This window comes from Myotis myotis, unplaced genomic scaffold (genome assembly GCF_014108235.1).
Source record: "Myotis myotis isolate mMyoMyo1 unplaced genomic scaffold, mMyoMyo1.p scaffold_m19_p_9, whole genome shotgun sequence".
In the NCBI taxonomy this organism is placed as follows: Eukaryota; Metazoa; Chordata; class Mammalia; order Chiroptera; family Vespertilionidae; genus Myotis; species Myotis myotis.
The window spans coordinates 65,855,757-65,878,318 of NW_023416401.1; the positions used below are offsets into that span (position 1 = coordinate 65,855,757).

General features: G+C 38.4%; 1 protein-coding gene across 4 annotated transcripts in view; it reads left to right on the top strand.

Moving 5' to 3' along the window:
- MCM8 (minichromosome maintenance 8 homologous recombination repair factor) overlaps nucleotides 1-22,562 on the top strand; it is a 42,962-nt gene that overhangs the window by 11,643 nt on the left and 8,757 nt on the right. For all 4 annotated transcript variants that reach the window (XM_036322774.1, XM_036322775.1, XM_036322776.1 and 1 more), the window contains 7 exons: nucleotides 4,811-4,896; nucleotides 6,667-6,818; nucleotides 7,282-7,477; nucleotides 10,928-10,958; nucleotides 11,607-11,747; nucleotides 15,240-15,381; nucleotides 20,235-20,430. In XM_036322774.1, coding sequence (XP_036178667.1) covers nucleotides 4,811-4,896; nucleotides 6,667-6,818; nucleotides 7,282-7,477; nucleotides 10,928-10,958; nucleotides 11,607-11,747; nucleotides 15,240-15,381; nucleotides 20,235-20,430 — 944 coding nt within the window. The remainder of the gene's footprint in view (nucleotides 1-4,810; nucleotides 4,897-6,666; nucleotides 6,819-7,281; nucleotides 7,478-10,927; nucleotides 10,959-11,606; nucleotides 11,748-15,239; nucleotides 15,382-20,234; nucleotides 20,431-22,562) is intronic.

Below are 22,562 nucleotides of genomic sequence, written 5' to 3' on the forward strand. Positions count from 1 at the left end.
AACAGAAAATAAAGAAGTAAACATTCCTCTGTCCACTGCTTAAAATTTACATTTTGCCCTAACCCAGTGGTTCTCAACCTTCCTAATGCCGCGACCCTTTAATACAGTTCCTCATGTTGTGGTGACCCCCAATTTCATTGTTACAAATTGAACATAAAGCATAGTGATTAATCACAAAAACAATATGTAATTATATATGTGTTTTCCGATGGTCTTAGGCGACCCCTGTGAAAGGGCCGTTCGACCCCCAAAGGGGTTGTGACCCACAGGTTGAGAACCGCTGCCCCAGCCGGTTTGGCTCAGTGCATAGAGCGTCGGCCTGCGGACTGAAGGGTCCGTGTTCAATTCCAGTCAAGGGCATGTACTTAGGTTGCGGGCACATCCCCAGTAAGGGGTGTGCAGGAGGCAGCTGATCGATGTTTCTCTCTCATTGACGTTTTTAACTCTTTATCCCTCTCCCTTCTTCTCTGTAAAAAATCAATAAAATATATTTTCAAAAAAATTTACATTTTGCCAGCTCCAGATATATTTTTAAAGATATAAAGCATTATTGATAAAAGTTAGTGTCTATTTTGCCCCTTGCATGGGCTATTCCCAGTGACCATAATTATCCTGAGTTAATGTGTATCCTTTCCATTCACATTTTTATATTTTGACTCAATAGGTACATCAAGTTTTCTTTATTCTGCTGTTTGAAAGTGTTCCCTTTTTCTTAACACTTTTTTTAAACTAGATTTCTAAAACCATAAAAAAGTACTTTTAAAACCAAGAAAATAGTGTAACTAACATCTGTATACCCATTATGAGTTGGCAAATATTAATATTTTATGGTTTTAGCTATTTTTTTAAACAAGAATAGTATTACAGTTAAAGTAGAAGTCCCTCTGTTCCTCTCTCTAGTTCCATCCACTTTGTTCCATTCTCAGAGGCAGCCACTTTCTGAAATGGGCATTAGTCTTCAAGTCTGCATTTCCTTTTCTTTATTTTAAAATTGATTTTATAGAGAAAAAAATATCAATTTGTTGTTCCATTTATTTGTGCACTCATTGGTTGATTCTTGTATGTGCCTGACTGACAATCAGACCTGCAACCTTGGCATATCAGACCAACTGAGCTACCCAACCGGGGCCAAGTCTACATTTTCATACTTGCCTATACATGTAGGGTTTGTTTTCTTCTGTGTATTCACATAAATGGTATACTGAATATCACATTCTGTAACTTTTTGGTTCATGTGCTTTGGAGTTCTACTTACCTTTTTTGGGGGGGTGGGGGTGTTAATCCTCACCTGAGGATATTTTTTCCATTGCTTTTCAGAGAGAGTAGAAGGGAGGGAAGGAGTGGGAGAGAGAGAGAAACATCAGTTGGTTGCCTCCTGCACATGCTCTGACCCGGTCAGGGAGCAAACCAGCAACGGGGTACGTGTCCTTGAACCAGAATCAAACCCGTAACCTTTAGGTTCACAGGCCAACGCTCTAACCATTTAGCAACACCGACCAGGGCAGTTCTGCCTATCTTGATACACATCTAATTCTTTCATTTTTATTGTTGTGGATTATTCCATTAAATGAATAGCTACTAATTATCTATTCTTCCGGTGAACATTTGTGTTGTCTCCATGCTGTAGAGAACATTCTTGTACATGTCTCCTTAACAAAGAAATTTCTCAGTTATAGGATATGCTTATTTTTAACTTTATTAGATGTTGCCAAATTACTTTCCAACTTACACCCCTACTTAGTAATGTTAAGCACTTGGCATTTTCTCATGTTTTCATTAACACTTGGTGTTGCTAGGCTTTTTAATGTTTGCCAATCTGATGGGTGTGAAATAGAATTTCATCTTTAATATGAATTGCTATGATTTTTGTTATAGTTGAGTATCTTTTCACATCTTTATTGGCCATCTGTATTCTTTTTTTTCTTTAAGATTAAAAAAAAATTATTTTTAGAGAGAGGGGTCTGGGTAGAGAGAAACATTGATTGGCTGCCTCCTACATGCCCCCTATGGGCGATTGAGCCCTCAACCCAGGCATGTGCTCCGACCAGGAATTGTACTGGCAACCTTCGGTGTATGTGATGATGCCCAGCCAACTGAGCCACACTGGCCAGGGCTCATTTTTATTATTTACTGAATTTTATGTTTGTATCTTCTATTCATTTTTCTGTTTATACATTAGTTCCCCTCTTATCTGCAGGGGATACATTCCAAAACCCCCATGGACGCCTAAAACGGCATTTAGTATTGAACCCTCTATATAATATGTTTTTTCCTACATGTACATAACTTTTCATGTAAAGGAAACACTTTACATCTTCTCTGGAATTGCCAGCATCACTGCTCTTGTACGTTGGAGCCATAATTAAGTAAAATACGGGTTACTTGAATATAAGCACTGTGATACTGGGACAGTTGATCTGATAACCCAGCCAGTACTAAGTGACTAAAAGGTGGGGAGTGTATGCAGCATGGATATGTTGGACAAAGGGGTGATTCTTGTTCTGGGAGGGACAGAGTAGGATGGGGCGAGATTTTATCATGCTACTCAGATGAGCACACAATTTGAAACATAAAAATTGTTTATTTCTGGAATTTAAACCTTGTTTTTCATATTTAGATCTTTCATCCATCCAGAATTTAATTTTGTCAATGGCAAAAAGCTAAGGTTCTAATATTCTTTTAGGTGAAAAGTCAGTTGTCAACAATAATTAATTAAGCCCACTATTTATTACTGCTGACATGTAATGCTGCTTCTGTAGTACACCATGTTCCTATAAATAGGCGATTCTGTTTCATTTCACTGGTCCTGTGTCAACTCTTTATGATCTTTTTTACATTGATCTTATTAAAACTTTTGGTAAGGTAGTTAGATTTTCCATATTTGTTCTTCTTTTCCAGAGTTGCCTTTACCATCCTTGGACTTTAATAAATTTAATATTTATTATACATGTACTCAAATTGGAATTCCTAAAGCCTATTTCTCTTACAGGAAGAACAAGATGTGTTAGATTCAGCCATTGGTTCTGAATAATCAGCAGTGTTGATAAACTGGTGTCATCCACTGTTTGGGCTTAAGTTTCAGGCAGTGCCTTAGCTCAGAGGCCAGACATTAAATCCTCATTTAATATATTTTTAATGATGTCAGGGTGGAAGGGAGAGGGAGAGAGAGAGAAACATCAGTGCTGACAGAATCATTGATCAGCTGCCTCTTGCACGCCCCACACTGGGGATCAAGCCCACAACCTGGGCATGTGCCCTGACTGGGAATCTAACTGTGATCTCCTGGTTCATGGGTCGATGCTCAACCACTGAGCCACACCAGCCAGGCTAAATAATTAAATCAGGTATTTTTTTGGTAAACTGTGTTTGGTCAGGATATTTTCGTGCCCTCTAACATAGTGGGTCATAACACTGATTCATAAGATGATTAATTCATAAAATGAGTGTGAAGAGGTCCTGCGTGTGTGTCTAAAGTTCAGTTAACTGAAATGACTAGAAAGATGGTTGTTTCAAGTAATCTCTTCCAGTCACTGTTGCTGCCTAACAGATCACCCTAAACCTTGGTGGTTCAAAATAACAACTATCATTTTATTATTTCTCCTGGCTTCTGTGGGTCAGGGGTTTGGAAGAACTGCTTGGCTGGGTAGTTCTGGCTCTAGATCTCTCATGTAGCTGTAGTCAAATGGTGGCTGGAGCTGGAATAGCAAGGGGTAGAGTGGCTGGGGGCTGGCCAGTCATCTCTCCTCCATATGGCTTTTCTGTGTGGGCTGATTTTGGCTTCCATATACACTATGACAGCTCAAGACACATAGGCTGTTTATATGGCTGCTGATTGCTTTAAGAAGTCCAGCTGATAGGCAGAAATAGCTTTGCCTCTTTTGAGCTAGCCTCAGAAGTCAGGTGGCATCAATTCTCTCATATTCCATTGGTTACAAAGTGAGTCACAAGCCTGTCCAGATTCCAAAAAGGGCAGATTAGACTCCATTTCTTGATGGGGGAGTGGCAAAGTTGTATAAAGGCTTATGGGGAGATATTGTTACAACCATATTTGGAAAATACAGTCTGCCACAGTCTCTGAATTTATAAATGCACCTTAAAGTCCACTCAGCAAACAAGTGACTTATGAAAACTTGAACACAACTTATTGATTTGTTATTTATCGTAGCACACAGGTATGTATGTTATGATAAACAGTACAAAAGGAGGCTGAATGGGAGAGCTGGGTGATTAAAGATCCAGGAAAGGCTTTTGAAAAGGGAAAGATTGAGGTTGAGTATGTGGGACCATATGCGAGAGGCCATTCAGGATCAGGAGATTGCCTGGGCACAAAGGAATGAATAGAGCTTAGGGCGAGGGGCACCTTAGGGTGAGGAGCCTTGCATATCCCCAGCAGAAGAAGTAAAAGCAGTGATCAAGAGGGACCAGCTGAAAAAGTGGCTGGTCCCTCAAAAGCTTGTGATACAGAATCAGTGCAGAAGGAAATTGGAAAACATTGCAGCTCTTACTGCATTTTCCATTCTGAGAAATTTTTTTTTAATCCTCACCCGAGGATATGTTTTTATTGATTTTAGACAGGGAGTAAAGGAAAGAGAAACATCAATGTGAGAGCGGGACATTGATGTATTGATTGAAATCCAGTATGTGCCCTGATCCGGAATTGAACTCGCAACCTTTTGGTGTATGGGACAATGCTCCAACCTACTGACCCACCTGGCCAGGGGCGACAGCACTTTTAAAACAATATTAAATAAAGCAGAAACTTGAAATGTGATTGTGCTTTATCAAAATCTGAATGTGGATCTTGTTGCAGTGTCCTGTGCCTACATGTCGAGGGAAGTCGTTTACGGCTCTCCCTAGCTCTCCTCTCACAGTGACAATGGACTGGCAGTCAATCAAGTAAGCAATCACACTATTTCACTATTTAATAAAAGGCAGGTGTAAGATACTTCAACTGCAAAGGAAATTTATAATTTTCCTATATTATACTATGGTTCTTATTTGTATACATTGGTAAAGTGTATAATAAAAGGCTTGATTAGGAGTTTATGTGTTGAAATGATAATTGTCTTTATTCAAAATCTCTTCTCTATCGGATACCAGAAAGGATTTGATGTGCAAGTATTATGTCCTTTTGCTACTGAGAAATAGTTCATGGTATTTCTCACTTATGTGATTCATTGAACTGGATGTAGACCATAAACAAAACTCTTATCTATATTATAAAAGGCCAGTGGCCGGAATGACCAAACGACCAGTCATCAGGAGGTGCGTGGAGCACCTCTCGATCCCTCCGCCACCACCCGTGAGCCGCTTGTGGCAGCAGGGCGGGGCTCGCACACGGGTCTGGGGTCCTGCTGGCGCAGCGGGTCTTGGTCTCGCATTCTTTCACGCACTGGGACTCTAGTAATTTCCATAATGAGTTATGATAAAAATAATACTGTTTTGAAAGCTTAAAATAAAGAATTTCTTACAAATGGGCATGTTTCATTTTATGTTCTCACGATCCATGAGGCACTTTAGATTTTTTTAAAAAAAGCTATTTTTTAAAACAAGTCAAATTGTGTGTGTGTGTGTTTAATCTAACTATTTAATTTTTCTAGCTATAGTTCCATAACTACATCCTAAATATAAAATAATAGGTAGTTTTGAAGTTAGAATGCTCTCTAGGAAAACCTGGCTAAAACAAGAGATGGTCTTAAATACTAGAATCTAGGGGAAAAGTGAGGTAGATTGCTACCACGCTCTACCTTTACCCGCTTCTGCTCTGTAAAAACCAAGATCAACGTATGTAATAATTGTTCTCTGTGCTGAGATATTTACAAATACTCTATTTTATAAAAGAGGAAATGTTTAAGACTCCTCCTGAGTGTGATTGTGTCTCTGGTGAGTGGGGGATCCTGGTGCAGCCCACGTTTACAGTACTTTCACCACTGAAGGGTGTAATGAGGGCTTCAGAGGTGCTAAAAGGGCCACAATAGAATATATGCATAGAAGATCCAGGGTAATTTAATTATTTGAACAAAGTATCTTTGTTTTCAGGTAAAAATAGCAGAAAGAAAATGAGCTTAAATATTTTAATTGGATTTTTTCTCACTTAAAAAAATTTTTCAATTATAACTGACATACAATATTGTATTAGTTTTAGGTGTACAACATTTATATAACTTGTGAAGTGCTCACCCCAGTAAGTCCAGTACCCATTTGACACCAATATTTTAAATGAATTTGACCAGTGACCTCCTGATATTAGGAAATCACACTTAGGGGCATAAAACATTCCACTTTTCTGTAACTTTTTCCTGTGTATGTTATGGGCATCATTTTGTTTTGTCCATCAGTAGTTTCCCATTTACTGTTTTCTAAAATTTAGTATCTCTTGTTTCAATGCACACCCTAAAATTTCTCTTTACTCTTTTAGTAAGTGTAATTTTGGGTGGACATTTTGGAGGGAGGGAGACAAATGCACATGCTCATCCTGCCATCCCATCCTTAACTGCAAACTGCTGAAGTAATTTTAGATACATCATTGAACGTTTTAAACTAATTTTAAAAAACTAATTGGTCCTTTATATAGCTTAGCACTATGTGGACCCTGACTAGTTAATATGTAGAAGAAATAACCCAAAGCCAATATGTGTACTCACTGAAAATTGCTCACCTATTTAGAATCCAGGAGCTGATGTCTGATGATCAGCGAGAAGCAGGTCGGATTCCACGAACGATAGAATGTGAGCTTGTTCATGATCTTGTGGATAGCTGCGTTCCAGGAGACACAGTGACTATTACTGGAATTGTCAAAGTCTCAAATGCAGAAGAAGGTATGGTACAACTCTTCCCTCATTTGGATTGTCCCTCAGTAACTTGTCTACATTTGTCTTTTTTAAAGATACTTCTGAATCTCCATTAATTTAAAGAGTTCCTTGTTCTTATTTCTTACACTAGAGGCCTGATGCACAAAATTCATGCAAGGGGCTAGGCCCTCATGACCCCACCCCCCAACCCCCTGTCATTCAGGAAGGTCATTCCGCCATCTGGTCTAATTAGCATATTAGCTCTTTGTTATATAGGATAGGTGAAACATTCCCTCTGAAAGAAAGGTTTATTTGTAGTTCATTGTGACTTTCTTTTTTTTTTTTTCTTTTTTTTTTTATTGCTTAAAGTATTACAAAGAGTATTACATATGTCTCCTTTTTTTCCGCGCCCTTGACTGTACATTCTACTTGAATCTTTGTAGGGAAAATGAAAATACCAATTATTACATTTCACACTTTGAATTTACAGGTTCTCGGAATAAGAATGACAAATGTATGTTCCTTTTATACATCGAAGCAAATTCTGTTAGCAATAGCAAAGGACAGAAACCAAACGCTTCCGAGGAGGGGTGTAAACAGGGAGCATTGCTGGAGTTCTCACTTAAAGACCTTTACGCCATCCAAGAGATTCAAGCTGAAGAGAACCTGTTCAAACTCATTGTCAAGTATGTATGACCCTACCTGAAGTTTTATTATGTATGTGCCTGTTGGGTTGTTACTGGCTGCAAGTAACAAGAAATTAGTCAAAATGGTTGCAAAATAGAGTTCACCAGCTAACCGCCCATTTTTGTTTGACCCATGAGCTAAAAATGGTTTTTACTTTTTTTTAAAGATTTTTAAAATTCATTTTTAGAGAGAGGGAGGAACATTGATGAGAGAGAGAAACATCTATCAGCTGCCTCCTGCACACCACCTACTGGGGATCAAGCCCGCAATCCCGGGCATATGCCCTGACCCAGAATGGAACCCAGCAACCTTCGGTACTCGGAATGACACCCAACCATTGAGTCACACTGGCCAGAGCAGTTTTTACATTTTTTAATGGCTGAAAAAGAATGAAAAGGGGGCTATCTCATGACATGCAAAATTATATGAAATTCAGATTTTGCTGCTTATAAATAAATTTTTATTGGAATACAGCCACACTCATTCAAAAGAATTCAGAGTGAGACAGAGAACAAATGGCTCACAAATGCTAACTGTCTAGTCCTCTACAGAAAAGTTTGCTGACCTCTACTGTAAGCACTAAGGAAAAGTTACTCAGCAAAGAGTATTGTACAGTGAATTCCAGAGTTATTTCAGTTAGTTGCATGTAGGGTTTTCTTATTTTTCTTTTAGAACTAAGAAAGAGATTCACATAGAAGTTACTTACATTGGATTATTTCCTTGTTTTTGCCATACAATAGAAAAGAAGCAAAGGGAAGGCATCCTGTTTCAGTCAACTATTTCTGGTGTGGTCTGGGGCATGTTACCTAATTTTTCCTTCATTTTTACGGAGATAATACTTGTCTCAGAAGGTTGTTCTGGAGGTTAAATGAAATTTTGTGTTACCTCACAATGCTGTTATTTTGAGACTTTTTTTGACAATTTTTTGGATAGTTTTAAAGAAATAGGGGGAAGTGAGGCAGAATAATACATATGACTAAGAGAGATAAAGAACTGAGGTTTTGAAACGCATTATATTAGAAAATTGATCTAGACTTTGGGCTCTAAGAGAATTTGACACTTTTTCTGCCTTTAATATGTTAATTAGCTGAGTAAGAAAAGTATGGCGTTCCTCAGGGGTTCTTTGTTCTTAAACTCTCTGAGACTTCCCAACTTCCCTGAGGGAGCACTAGGATTGAGGGTTTGATCTGGTGAGAAGTGAAGGTGTGAGTGGTCTCTAACAGGATCTGAAGAACTACCTGGTTGAGGATCAGAACACCTCTTTTTGGTTCCTCTCATCAGTTATAAATAAAAATGAAAATATGTCCCTAGCCTGTTTGGCTTAGTGGATAGAGTGTAGGCCTGCAGACTGAAGGGTCCTGAGTTTGATTCTGGTCAAGGGCACATGCCTGGGTTGTGGGCTTGATCCCCAGTGGGGGGCCATGCAGAAGGCAGCCAATCAATGATTCTCTCTCATCATTATTGTTTCTATCTCTCTCCCTCTCCCTTCCTCTCTGAAATCTATAAAAATATAATAAAAAGGAAATGAACATGTAGTGGTCCTTCTTCTGCAGTGTAAAGATACTACAAAAGATAAAGTAGTATGAAAAACAAGCGTTTTCACCCTCGCTGGTTTCACTCAGTGGTTAGAGTGTCAGCCTGCAGACTGAAGGGTCTTGGGTTCGATTTCTAGTCAAGGGCACATACCTTGGTTGTAGGTTCCTTAGCCCCAGTAGGGGTGAGTGAGGGAAGCAGCCAAGCTCTCTTTCTCTCCCTCTCTTCCTTCCACACACTCTAGAAATCATTGGAAAAAATATCTTCAGGTGAGGATTAAAAAAACAACACACCAACAAACAAAAAACTAGCATTTTCTTACCATGGTTTACTTTTTTTTTTTACCTTTTAGTTCTAAGTTTGTGATTTTAGCATTAAAACTAAATTTTTTAATTTTTTAAATTTTTTAAAATATATTTTTATTGATTTCAGAGAGGAAGAGAGAGATAGAAACATCAGTGATGAGAGAGACTCACTGATTGATTGCCTCCTGCATGCCCCACACTAGGGATCAAGCCCGCAATCTGGGCATGTGCCATGACCAGGAATCAAACCCGGGACCTCTTGGTCCATGGGATGATGCTCAAACCACTGAGCCACTACCGCCAGGCTAAATTTTTGTTGTTGTTAATCTTGCAAGGGGTTGGCCAAACAGGCAGAGAAAACTCGTTTTATATGTGAAGTTTTATTAGAACATAACCCCACCCATTCATTTACAAATTGTTGATGGTTGTTTCACACAAGTTAAGTAGTTGTGTCCAAGATAGTAGAACTGAAAATACTTACTTTCTGGCCCTTTAAGAAAAAGTTAGTTGACCCTTGCCAGATTAACAAATGGAGGACCATGGAAGGAGAATGGAAAGACAGTAGAAGGTTGTTTAATTTAGGTTTCTTTAGAAGCAGTGATATTATTTGGGAAGCAGTTTATTTGGGAGGTGGTCCCCAAATATACTGGTGGGATGGGAAGTGAGACAGAGAAAGGATGGCAGTCAGTATATGGTGCTGTGCCTCAATGAACAGATTATTACTAGCATCCAGGGCTTATTCCTCCTGAGGCTTCTGGGGCACTAGACTGTAGAACTCAGTATTTTTTCATGCAAGGTTCTGGGTTTGGCGCTGCTCCTGGGAATATTAGGTAACCCAGCACTCTAGCCTGCCCAGCCTGTCTGCAGCCAGAGAAAAGCCCTTCAACAGACAGGTGCAGGTGTGTGATAGGAAGCCAGCAGTGATTATGCAGGAGCATGCTGACCAGTGGTGCCAAGGGATATGGCAGGACACGGACATCATGTTTGCATATAGTAAAAGGGATAATGGTTCACAGTTTACTCTTGCGTATATCTCTTTCACCTGGCCTATTTTTTGTTTGTTTCTTGTTTGTACAATAGATAAGTATAAATATACTTCTTTATATTCAGATATGATTTTACTTGTTATGATCATTTGACTTGAACTGAAAAAATGAAATTTTATCTAGTCTTAAAATGTGTATGGAGTTCATCTTTTTGTCTCCTTTCAGTGACTTGGCTGCACAAGTCTAAAGATGTCTGTTCACATAAAATACAATATAATTTGTATCCTAAAGTGGAAGTCCATGATTATGGTGCATTTTAAACTCTAGTAATGTAAAATGATCAAGAGTATATTTGGTTACTTTAAAATACTTTACAAGTATCCTGTCTTCCTTACAATGGCACAATATTTAAGCATTTTCCCCTTTATAGATTAATCAAGAATTTTGAGAAAATTATTGAATATCAGAATAAAATGTGTTGAGTTGTTTGGGAGGGGGTGTACATTTTTTATTTTTATCTTTTTTTTTATAAAATGTATAATAAATTAAGCAAACTTCAAAGTAGATCTTATAATAGATTAATGAAGGGGATGTTAGAATTTATGAGTTGTATTCTGTTTTTCAGCTCACTTTGCCCTGTCATTTTTGGCCATGAAGTAAGTATTTTACTTCATCTTTGCTAAAAAATATATAAAGTTGGCAAAAACCCTATATAATAAAGAGCTAATATGCTAATTAGACCAGCTGGTGGAATGACGTTCTGGAACGACCAGTGGGTGGTGCCGCTGCGAGGGCCAAGCCCCTTGCACAAATTTTGTGCATCTGGCCTCTAGTAAAATATAAAGACTTTATTAAAAAAAAATAGCTAATTTCTACTGGCCAGTTAGTTGCTCATATTTTAATATGAGTCATTATTCTCCATAAATGAATGTCATGATGGGAAAACTACAGCCCCTTGTAGGAAAAAGCTACTTACCAATTAGAGTTAATAGGATGTGCTTCCTTTAAACTAACTCCACGTATTTTTTAGTTTTGTGGCATGGACTCATGCCTTGCAAGGTAGGTCTTGTCTTCACTTAGGAACTTTTAAGATACTGCTCTGATTTTATATGCTTTCTAGTTTTTGCTTTTATAATCATATACATTATAATAGTTCATATTAGACTTGTTTTTCTTAAGAAAAAAAGTTCAATCATGTTTTAAAAGAAAACCCCTAAACAAATAAATGTAAGCATAGGAGGAGGAGTGCCCCTTTTGCTAGTCATCTTGATGTTCTTATTTTTTTTCCTTCTTTCACATTTGAGCTTGTTAAAGCAGGATTGGCATTAGCACTCTTTGGAGGAAGCCAGAAATATGCAGATGACAAAAACAGAATTCCAGTTCGGGGAGATCCACATGTCCTTATTGTTGGAGATCCAGGCTTGGGAAAGAGTCAGATGCTACAGGTAGGATTATATGTAGGATGCTACAAATAATCACTTAATATTTGACCTTTTGCTTAGTATACACATGAATAATTCACAAATGAATTTGCTCAAAGCTTGTTGTGTTTGTGTTCCAGAGGATATAGTTTGTCTGGTGATATAAGTGAACTGGGGTTTGTGTGAGTAATATGTAACTTGTATCTGACCATCTTTTCAAATTGAGCCAGTCTTCTGTCTCATCGGCTGCACAGGCATGCTGGTCTGTTGAGATGTCAACTATTGTAAAACATAAGCCATTTCCAAACCCCTTTTTTGTATTCAGCATTGCTTTGCTAGCTTTTATTGAGAAGGGTCACCCATTCTCTCTTCACAGAGCTATATAAACAGTATATTGGGCTTTAAGAATAATCAGGTGCCATCGCTGCCCTGGTTGCAAGGCTGGTGGGGTACCTTAGAGTTTAGGAGATGCAGGCCTGCTCCTGGGAGGGAGAGCACATGCTGGGTCCTTTGCCTTGAGGCTTTTATCTCTCTCGCAGGTATGAGTTTTAGGGGAGGACTCGGGAGGGTTTCAACAGAATATTCATCAGTTTTCTAGGTATGCTCTTTCAGGATTTTGGTCTTCACTGATTGGTCAGCAATAGGCAGTGGAAGTTCATCCCAGGCAAACCCGCTGAACCTGTCCCCAAAGCCCCCTTTTCTCTGACTCTTAGTGAGCCAAAGCAGACCAGCCTATGCTCATTTTCCTAGCCTTTCCTTGTTTCACTGTTCCCAGCTTTAATAAACATCCTCTAAAATAAAATAAAAAATTTAAAAAAGAATAATCAGATAAAGGTAAGAGTTCTTTGGAATACATTTGAACTACTTCTGAATCCAAAGGAAATCAGCTCCTGTGGTCAGTCTGTTGGTCCTCAAGAAATTTCTGCTTCTGTCAGTCAGTCAGGCTGTCCTCCCTTCAAGGACTTATGGTGACCCTAAAGGTGCTGCTTGGTGGAATGTTTGTGGTTTTCTTGGAGTGACACCTGGTAAGCCAGCCATAATGTCCTTTCTAAGAATGCTCATGTCATCCATCCATACCCCTGCCCCCATGTGGAAAAATGCGACCAGACCAGGGGCTCTCTGGCTTTTTGGTAAATTGTAGTCCTATGACTACTGAATCATATTTGGAGCTCTTTGAAAATATTGTGGCCTTCCCAGGCCAATTGAATTGAGTCTCTGGGTTAGGGTCCCATTATCTGTACGTAAATGATTCTGAAGTGCAGGCAGTATTGAGAACTGCTTTTATCTTGTCATTACACTGTAAACCCATTGTCCTTCACATCAGATGATTCTTTATTTCTTGTGGTTAAGTGTAAAACCAGTCATTTAAATTTTTAATCTGACATTTTATCCATTTTTCAATGTTTTTTTGGTTTTGACTAACTGGGCATATATATATTTAATTTTATACTGAATCCTTGCTATAAGCCTGGTACAGAGCACAGAGTACCTAGCCAGAATTTGGATATAAAAGATAGAGATGGGGATCCAAATTGTTATACTTTCTTTTCTGTCTTTTGTAGCATTTGTGTGTGTATGATTTTTTAATTAGCATATTATAGGTGGAAGCCTGGTTTAACCTCCACAGTGTCTAATTATCTCTACAGATCATTTAATTTCTGCATTTTGTTTACATTATATAAAATGTCATTTTTCTCTTTTTTATTGATAAAATATGTCTTGACAGATAGATTATGGTTCCAAAATAGATTAAATGGCACTGAAAATGTATTCATATCAAGAAATGACACTGAACATTTTTTATGTTTTTTGGACCTGAGAATAATGCCTTTAAAACCCCTGACTCAATTTAAAAATAAAAGCTGTAATATTAGTGGAAATTAGGTGTTGTAAATAATGGAGGGTATTGTATATAAGTCTGCTAGTTCCACTAAGCCAGGGTTTTTAAAAATTAGGCTATTTCCTCAAAAAATTAAAAATGGAACTCCCATTTGACCCAATAATCCCACTTCTAGGAATATATCCCAAGAAATCAGAAACACCAATCAGTAAGGATATATGCAGTCCTGTGTTCATAGCAGCACAATTCACCATAGCTAAGATTTGGAAACAGCTTAAGTGCCCATCAGCAGATGAGTGGATTACAAAATTGTGGTACATCTACACAATGGAATACTACGCTGCAGAAAAAGAAGGAACTCTTACCATTTGCAACAGCATGAATGGAACTGGAGAGCATCATGCTAAGCAAAATAAGCCAGTCAGAGAAAGATAAATATCACATGATCTCACTCATTTATGGAATATAATGAACAACATAAACTGATGAACAAAAATAGAGCAAGAGGGAAAAAAATATTCTAGAATATAATAGAAGTAATCCTGTGATTTGCAGATTTTTAATATTTCCTACAACTTTTGTGATCATACTATGTCAGTACAGTTTTGGTAATGTTATCATACTTAAAATCCTTTTATTCTTGAAATATTAATATTTATTGCATGTAATATATGTGAGATCATTTTTCTTGAGTAATTGGTGTTAATTGCATGTAACATCATTTAAAATTGTTTTTTCTTGAGATATTAATGATTATTGTATGTAACATTATTTAAGATCGTTTTTCTTGAAATATTAAGGTTTATTGCATGTAACATTATTATATTTAAAATCATTTTTCTTGAAATAAAAAAAATGGGGGGAAAAGTAGGCTAACACTAACAGTTATGAGTCAGTTACTTTGTATTTTTAATTCCCTTTTCCTCTAACCATTTAGTGAACCGTCCTATTCATACTAACAAATAAGGAATTATAAGTAATACACATAATTATAGCTGCTGTTTATAAGCTGGGCACCATAGGTATTGGGTCGTGTCCTGCCAAGTCCAGATCACACTGACATCGGTCTCCTGGAGTTGCACAGTGCAGAGCCATGTAAAGCGGCCTTGAATTGGGCACTTACTATGTGCCAGGTACCAGGTTAAGTGCCTTAACATACATGATCTCATTTATTCCTCAAGACAGTATGTGATAAAACCTAAGGAAGCTGAAGCTCTGAGAAGTTTTAGAGCAACACAGCTGATACATGGTAGAGTCAGGATTAAAACAGGTCTGCCTGACTGAAGGTCCATGCTTTTAACTGTAATGCTATTTGACTACTGTTTTGAACTGCCATAGATTGTTTACTCAGGCATTCTTGAGCCATTTTATTACCTGATGTTTAAAGAAGCATTGGATACTTTGGAATTAAAAATTGGTACTCAAGTTTTTGCTATTTGAACTTGAAAACGAAGCATAAAATGGAATGTGTATTCACATGACCACAGACATCAGAATCAGGCTGCTTGGGTTTGATTGACTCCTGACTTCACACCTTCATGGCTGTGTGAGTTACTTTCTCTGCAGACATGGATTTCTGCATCAATACATGGGAATGCAATAATACCTTCCTCTTACCATGGTGGTAAAAATTGTATGGTAAAGCTCTTAGGAGAATAAACTTTTTGTTTCCTCAGGCAGTATGCAGTGTTGCTCCACGTGGTGTGTATGTTTGTGGTAATACCACGACCACCTCTGGTTTGACTGTAACTCTTTCAAAAGACAGTTCCTCAGGAGATTTTGCTTTGGAAGCTGGTGCCCTGGTACTTGGTGATCAAGGTGAGAAACCAAAGATTGATAATGATTCTGGGTTTGTTTGGGGTTTTTTTTTAAGCCTTTTCCTTTAGTCAATTTCTTTATATTCTGTTCAAGAGGCATTTGGACCGCACAGACCCAATCAGGGTGGTGAGGATGAGTGCCAGAAAGATTTGACTGATAGTTTATAAGAAATCCAATTAGAGGGCTAGAGCAAGAACGAATCTTCAGTTGAGCTTTGTTACCTAAATTTCTCTTTGTGATGCTTTAACCTGTTGGAAAAACATGTTCCTATAATTTGTCAGGCTCTGCCTAGATTCCAGTCCAGTTAAAGTCATTTATTCCTTCCAGTTTGCCAGTGACCTCCACATTTCTAAATCCAGTACCCATGAGCCATGTTTGGCACAGCTGATCACTGCCCCCTCCAGGAAATGCTTTATCTGATGGTTTCCAGGACACTGCACTCTTCTGGTTTTCTTTCTTCATTTACCTTTCCTTCTCGGTCTTTACCTGTTCTTCATCTCTCTAACCTTTTAGCTGGTTGGCACCTCAGAGTGCTTAGCTTTTGTTCCTTTTTTCTTGGTCTGTACTTAGCTTCCTGGTGACCTTATTCTAGTCTATGGCTTTACTTATCTAAATGCTGAAAATTTCCACATTTATATTTCTTCTCCCCTGAACTCCAGGCACATACTATTGCCTGTGCAATATTTCTACAACTCTCTCAATCTACACATGTCTAAAACCAAGATCCTGCTCTTCCTCTTCAAATCTATTCTTCTTACAGTCTTCACTTCAGTAAGTGACAATTCCATTCTTTAGATTGCTCAAATCAGAAGAGCATCTTTGACTTTTCTCATACCCACATCCAGTCTGTCAGCAAATCCTGTTGGCTCTATCTTCCAAATACAGCTGACCCTTGAATAACATGGTTTGAACTGCATGGGTCCACTTATATGTGATTTTTCCCCCCCCAATAAATACATACATTACTGTAAATCATTTCCTTATGATTTTCTTAAATAACATTTCCTTTTCTTTCATTTTATTGTAAGAATACAGTACAGTGGGGCCTTAACTTACAAGTATCCCGACTAACGAGTTTTTTGAGATACCAGGTGTCTCTCTGCCGATTTTTTGCATTGAGTTGATAGAGTAATTTGAGTTAATGAGCTCCTTAACAAGCTCGGTCTCGGAACGAATTAAACTCGTAAGTCAAGGCCCCACTGTATATAATACGTATAAAACACAAAATATGTTAATCAACTATTTATGCTATCTGTTAGGCTTCTGGTCAACAGTAGGCTATTAGTAGTTAAATTTGGGGAGAGTCAAAAATGATATGCGGATTTCTGATTGCACGGGGGTCCAGGGCCCCTACCCCTGTGTTGTTCAAGGATCAACTAGATATTAAATATCCAGCCTTTTCTCCATCGCTACTACCCTGATCTAAGGCACCATCATCTCTCACATGGATTACTGTGATCTCTCAGCATGCCTATGACTACCCTTGCCCTTCCTATTTTTAATAAGGCAGGGAAACTCTATTAAAACTTAGATCACTTTATTCTTTTGTTCAAAACTATCTAGTGACTCCCTGTCTCATTTAGTGAAAGCCCAGGTATTGATAGTGTTCTGGGGTCATTCACATTCTGGCCTTTCACCACATCTTCTGCCTCATTACCTTCTACTTCCCTCTTACTTCCTCTTTTCCAGCTACAATGGCCTTTTTGATATACCATGGTCACCACCAGTACAGCAAGCACATCACAGTCCTGCATCAGGACCTTTGTGTTTGCTCCTCTCTTTGTATAAAACATTCTTACACCAGATATATCTGCAAGGCTTGTTCCCTTTCTTCCCTCAATTATTTGCTCAAATGTTCTGATCCCAGCAAGGCCTTCCCTATATACCAGTGATGGCGAACCTCTGACACACGAACTCATTTTTTTGGTTGATTTTTCTTTGTTAAATGGCATTTAAATATATAAAATAAATATCAAAAATATAAGTCTTTGTTTTACTATGGTTGCAAATATCCAAAAATTTCTATATGTGACATGGCACCAGAGTTAAGTTAGGGGTTTTCAAAATGCTGACACGCCCAGCTCAAAAGGTTTGCCATCACTGCTATATACCATATTTTAAATTCTAATCCCCACTGCCATCATCAGGTCTTATTTTCTTTACCTTACTCTACCTTTTCTTTCTGTAGCACTTACTACCTTCTAATATGCTATAGGGTTTACTTTTTTATAATCTGGCTCCCTACACCAATGATTGTAAGCTTTATATGGGCAAATTATTTTGTCATTTTAGTGCTATATCTCACATGCCTAGAACATAATAAGATATATAGAAGGGATTTATAAATATTTGTTCATTAGAAGTGACAGTATTTTTACCAGTCACCAGGTGAAGAAAATAATAAATAAGAAAAGGATACTCATTGTGAAACTGCCAAACTTTCCATAGAAGTTGAAGGTGATACGGGGTTTAGCTATACAGATAGCCAATGTGATTTAAGATGTGGAATGGTAAGAGCTGCCTCTTCTTTCAAATATAGGTAGAGAAGCCAAAGACTATGATGGTAAATGTAGCACTGTTGCCCCTGGCGGGGGTAGTTCAGTTGGTTTGAGCATTGTCTCGATATGCCAAGATTGCAGGTTTGATCCCCAGTTAGGGCACATACAAGAATCATCCCATGGATGGGTAAAACAACAAATTCATATTCTTTCTCTCTCTCTCTCTCTCTCTCTCTCTCTCTTTCTCTCTCTCTCTTCCCACCCCCCCTTTTCCCCTCTCCCCTCTCCCTCCTTCTCCCTGCCTCCCTCTCACCCTTCTCCCTTTCTCTCTCTAAAATCAGTAAATTAAAAAGTAGCATTGTTGTTGCCCTAACTGGTTTGGTTCAGTGGATAGAGCATTGGCCTGTGGACTCAAGGGTCCCGGGTTCAATTCCGGTCAAGGGCATGTACTTTGGTTGTGGGCACATCCCCAGTAGGAGGTGTGCAGGAGGCAGCTGATTGATGTTTCTCTCTCATCGATGTTTCTGGCTCTCTATCCCTCTACCTTCCTCTCTGTAAAAAGTCAATAAATAAATAAATAAATAAATAAATAAATAAAATAAAAAGTAGCATTGTTAAAATACAAAGGAATATTAGTCAGCAGAGTTCAGATCCTAAAAACAAACACAACTAACATCTTTACTGAACACTTACAGGGGAAAAAAGGAGAAGGATGTTTTGTAATATTTTCCTTTTTCAATATCTAATGAAATAGATCATTTCTTTAAAAGCAACAAGATTTAATAATTGTAGCCAAAGAAAAGAGAAAGTATAAAATTTTCAAAGTTAAATGCTTCAAAACCAGGGATCAGTGAACTTTAATCCACAGATCAACCTAGCCTTTACCCTGTTTTAGTATAGTTTATATCTAAAAATGGGTGTTCTACTTTTAAAGGATTGTAAAGAACAACCAAAAAACCCAAGAATATGTAACAGGCTCATAAAATGTAAAATATTTACATCTGCCCCTTTACAGAAAAAGTTTGCCAACTCATGCTTTAAAACTTTGAAAAGTGGCAAAGTAGCAGCTTGACTTTGTTTCTGCACTGTCCCCTCTCCTGAGGCACTGTGCTAGTAATACTGAGAATATCCAGTAATACCTTCAGTCCCAGGGAGGCATGGGCTGACCTCTGAGCTGGCATGCTTACTTGGTTGTAAGTAAGGGGTTTAACCACAGCAACACCCTCTGGCTGTCCACCTAACAGGATGCTCAGGGTATGGGCAAGAAGGGAGGAAAAATATTACAAGGTAATGTTTGAGGGTCTCCAGTAACATATGGATCAGCTATAATATACCTGGCACATAAAATGCCTTCAGTCAGTGGTAGGTCTTCATATTTTGTTTAAAGAGGTTAAGTGATTTCCTTATTGCTGAGAACTACATTAGGACTTCTGACTTTATTCATTTCTTTCCAAATTATGCTGCTGTACTAGTCCCAAAAAAATCACTTTTTTCTTAAAAACTTTGCAGATATCCCTTCCTCTTTTAACCTCCTCCCACCCCCAAAAGAGCTAGGGGCCATCACATCCAAAACAACCGAACAGACTGGCCAGCAGGGGGGTTAGTGAGGGACAACCAAACGACTGAGCAGCAGGCCATGTGGGGCGACCAGGCCAGCAGAGGGGGGCAGTGAGGGGCGACTAGGCCAGCAGAGGGAGGCGGTGAGGGGCAAGCAGGCCAGCAAGGGGGGCAGTTGTGGGCAACCAGGCCGGCCGGCAGGGGTGCAGTAAGGGGCGACCAGGCCGGTGGGGGTGGGAGCAGTCGGGGGTGACCAGGCCGGCAGGATGGGGCAGTTAGCAGTGATCAGGCAGTCAGGCAGGTGAGCAGTTAAGAGCCAGCGGTCCTGGATTGTGAGAGGGATCCTGGATTGGAAAGGGTGCAGGCTGGGCTTAGGGGATGCCCCCCCTCCACATAAATTTCATGCACTGGGCCTCTAGTCTTGTATAATTATGCATACCTCTTATAGTTGTTGAAGTATACTATCTTGAATATGTATATATCTTAAAAGTCTCACCTGTTGGATTTAAGTCTTTAAACTTTTTGAGGGTCACTCTCATATGTTCTTCATTTTTGTAACCCTCATAAAATAGCACTTTCCCTGTGGAAAATGCCAAATGAGTAAATATTACATAAGAGTAAGTTAAATAAGACATTTTATTTGCTGTAAAAAAAATCAGGAATTCTTTATTGTATGACACTTGATAATTTTAACTGCTGGAAACAGTGGAGATATTTTTTATTGTGGGATAATTTCTATTACAATTTACAACTTGACCAAAGAACACTTTTTCCTGTATTATTTTACTGTGATCATAGGTATTTGTGGAATAGATGAATTTGATAAGATGGGGAATCAACATCAAGCCTTGTTAGAAGCCATGGAACAGCAAAGTATTAGTCTTGCTAAAGCTGGCATGGTTTGTAGCCTCCCTGCAAGAACCTCCATTATTGCTGCTGCAAATCCAGTTGGAGGACATTATAATAAAGCCAAAACAGTCTCTGAGAACTTAAAGTAAGTCTCTTTGAATATTTATACCTTTAATATATTGAATCCCTACAAATCAATATGGAAAAGATAATTAAATGTATATTGGATAGTTCATAGACGTTACAGATTTTCAGTAAATGATTGTGCTCACTTGTCCCATGCACCAAAAGGTTGCTGGTTTCATTCCCAGGCAGCACAAGCCAGAGTTGCTGGCTCGATCCCCAGCATGCAGGAGGCAGCCGATCGATGTTCCGTTCTCACATTGATGTTTCTCTTTCTCCCTCTCCCTCCATCAATAAAAGTACATTTAATAAAAATAGGTGTTTGAACACGTAATTAAAACAGTGAAGTACTATTGATATCTTCCAGATTGGCAAACATTTCAAATATTAATAATCATTATTGGCAAGGGGATGGAGAATTTAGCATTTTGAAGGACAACTTGGCATGTTTATCACTATTGTAAATGTACACATTGTTTGTTCCTGCCAGTTCTTTTCAGAATTATACTCACAAAAATAGTGACTCAAGTGCACAAAGATATGTGGATGTTACATCATTTAACACTGCCAAAGATTGGAAACAACTTAAAATGCTCATTGATAGGGAAGTAATTAAACTATATAGTAAGACTGTACAGTGTCTTATGAGAATGAAAGGAGCTTTCTAAGTACTGATAGGGAAATACATCTATGCTTTACTGTTAAGTGAAAAGAGCACATTATATACTCACTAGAGGCCTAATGCACCAAAATTCGTGCAAGAGTAGGCCTTCCCCCAGCTGCCAGCACCAGCTTCCCTCCGGCACCCGGGCTTCCCTCCTCCGGCTACCAGTGACCAGGGCTGGATGTCAGAAATGACATCCAGAAGATGTCTGGTCTAATTAGCATATTACCCTTTTATTATTATAGATATATGTAGTATGATCCCACTTTATTCCAAAAACAATGTTTATATTTATGTGCACATATGCTTTCTCTTCTGATTTGTTTGTACAGGTTGAACAAAATATACAGGAAAGGGAAAATAGACTAAAGTGATGCAAAAGGGAGAAAAAGACAAAAGAATGCCTCATATGAAAAACTGGAACCTTAAATTCTTGTGGGGGAAAAAGGCTAATTTTCTAATGTTTATTAATGTAATTATTACCTTTAATATAGAAATGGTACACAGTAAAATACATAATTGTACTTTGAGGGTCTAGGTATTTTTATATCACCACCACAAAAAAGTCAATTTATTAGTTTTTCTTAATAAAATAACAAAGTGCTATATTGGAAAGATCAGAAGGATCCAGTTGAACAAGGTTCCAGGTTTAGACCTAGATTCTAGGTTTTAGGGTACCACAAACCTGCTTTGGGATGTTGGTGAAATTTGTTAATCCACTCTGGAATTCAGTTTTCTTATCTCAGAGGAGTTATCTCATTGGTGGGTTCAGAGAAGGTGATTAAGTAGTTTGCAGCATTTATATTGTAATGACTAATTAGATGCTTATTTAAGGAAAAACGGGCTTGCCCTGGCCGGGTAGCTCAGTTGGTTAGAGTGTTGTCCCGATATGAGAAGATTGTGGGTTCGATCTCCGGTCGTGGCACATAAAAGAAACAACCAATGAATGCATAAATAAGTAGAACAAATTGATGTTTCTCTCTCTTTCTCTGTCTCTAAAAATCAATTAAAAAAAGAAAGAAAGAAAAGAAAAAAAATGGGCTTTTTGTTTCTAAATGTGCATAGGTATACTTTGAGTGACTTAATGGGTTGGTGAAGCAACAGGGAATAAAAGATTAAGAACTCCTTAACTAGACACCTGTAGTGTGTCATTTACAGCATTTTAACATAAAAATCCAAAGGTCCTAGATCATGGGTAATAATATAGGACAGGGGTCCTCAAACTACGGCCCGCGGGCCCCATGCAAATACAAATATTGTATTTGTTCCCATTTTGTTTTTTTTACTTCAAAATAAGATATGTGCAGTGTGCATAGGAATTTGTTCATAGTTTTTTTTTAAACTATAGTCCAGCCCTCCAACGGTCTGAGGGAGAGTGAACTGGCCCCCTGTTTAAAAAGTTTGAGGACCCCTGATATAGGACATACAGAATTCAGTGGTTTGGCTGGTGTGAGAAAGGACCGTGTGCTCAACCTACCAGAGGGCAGTAC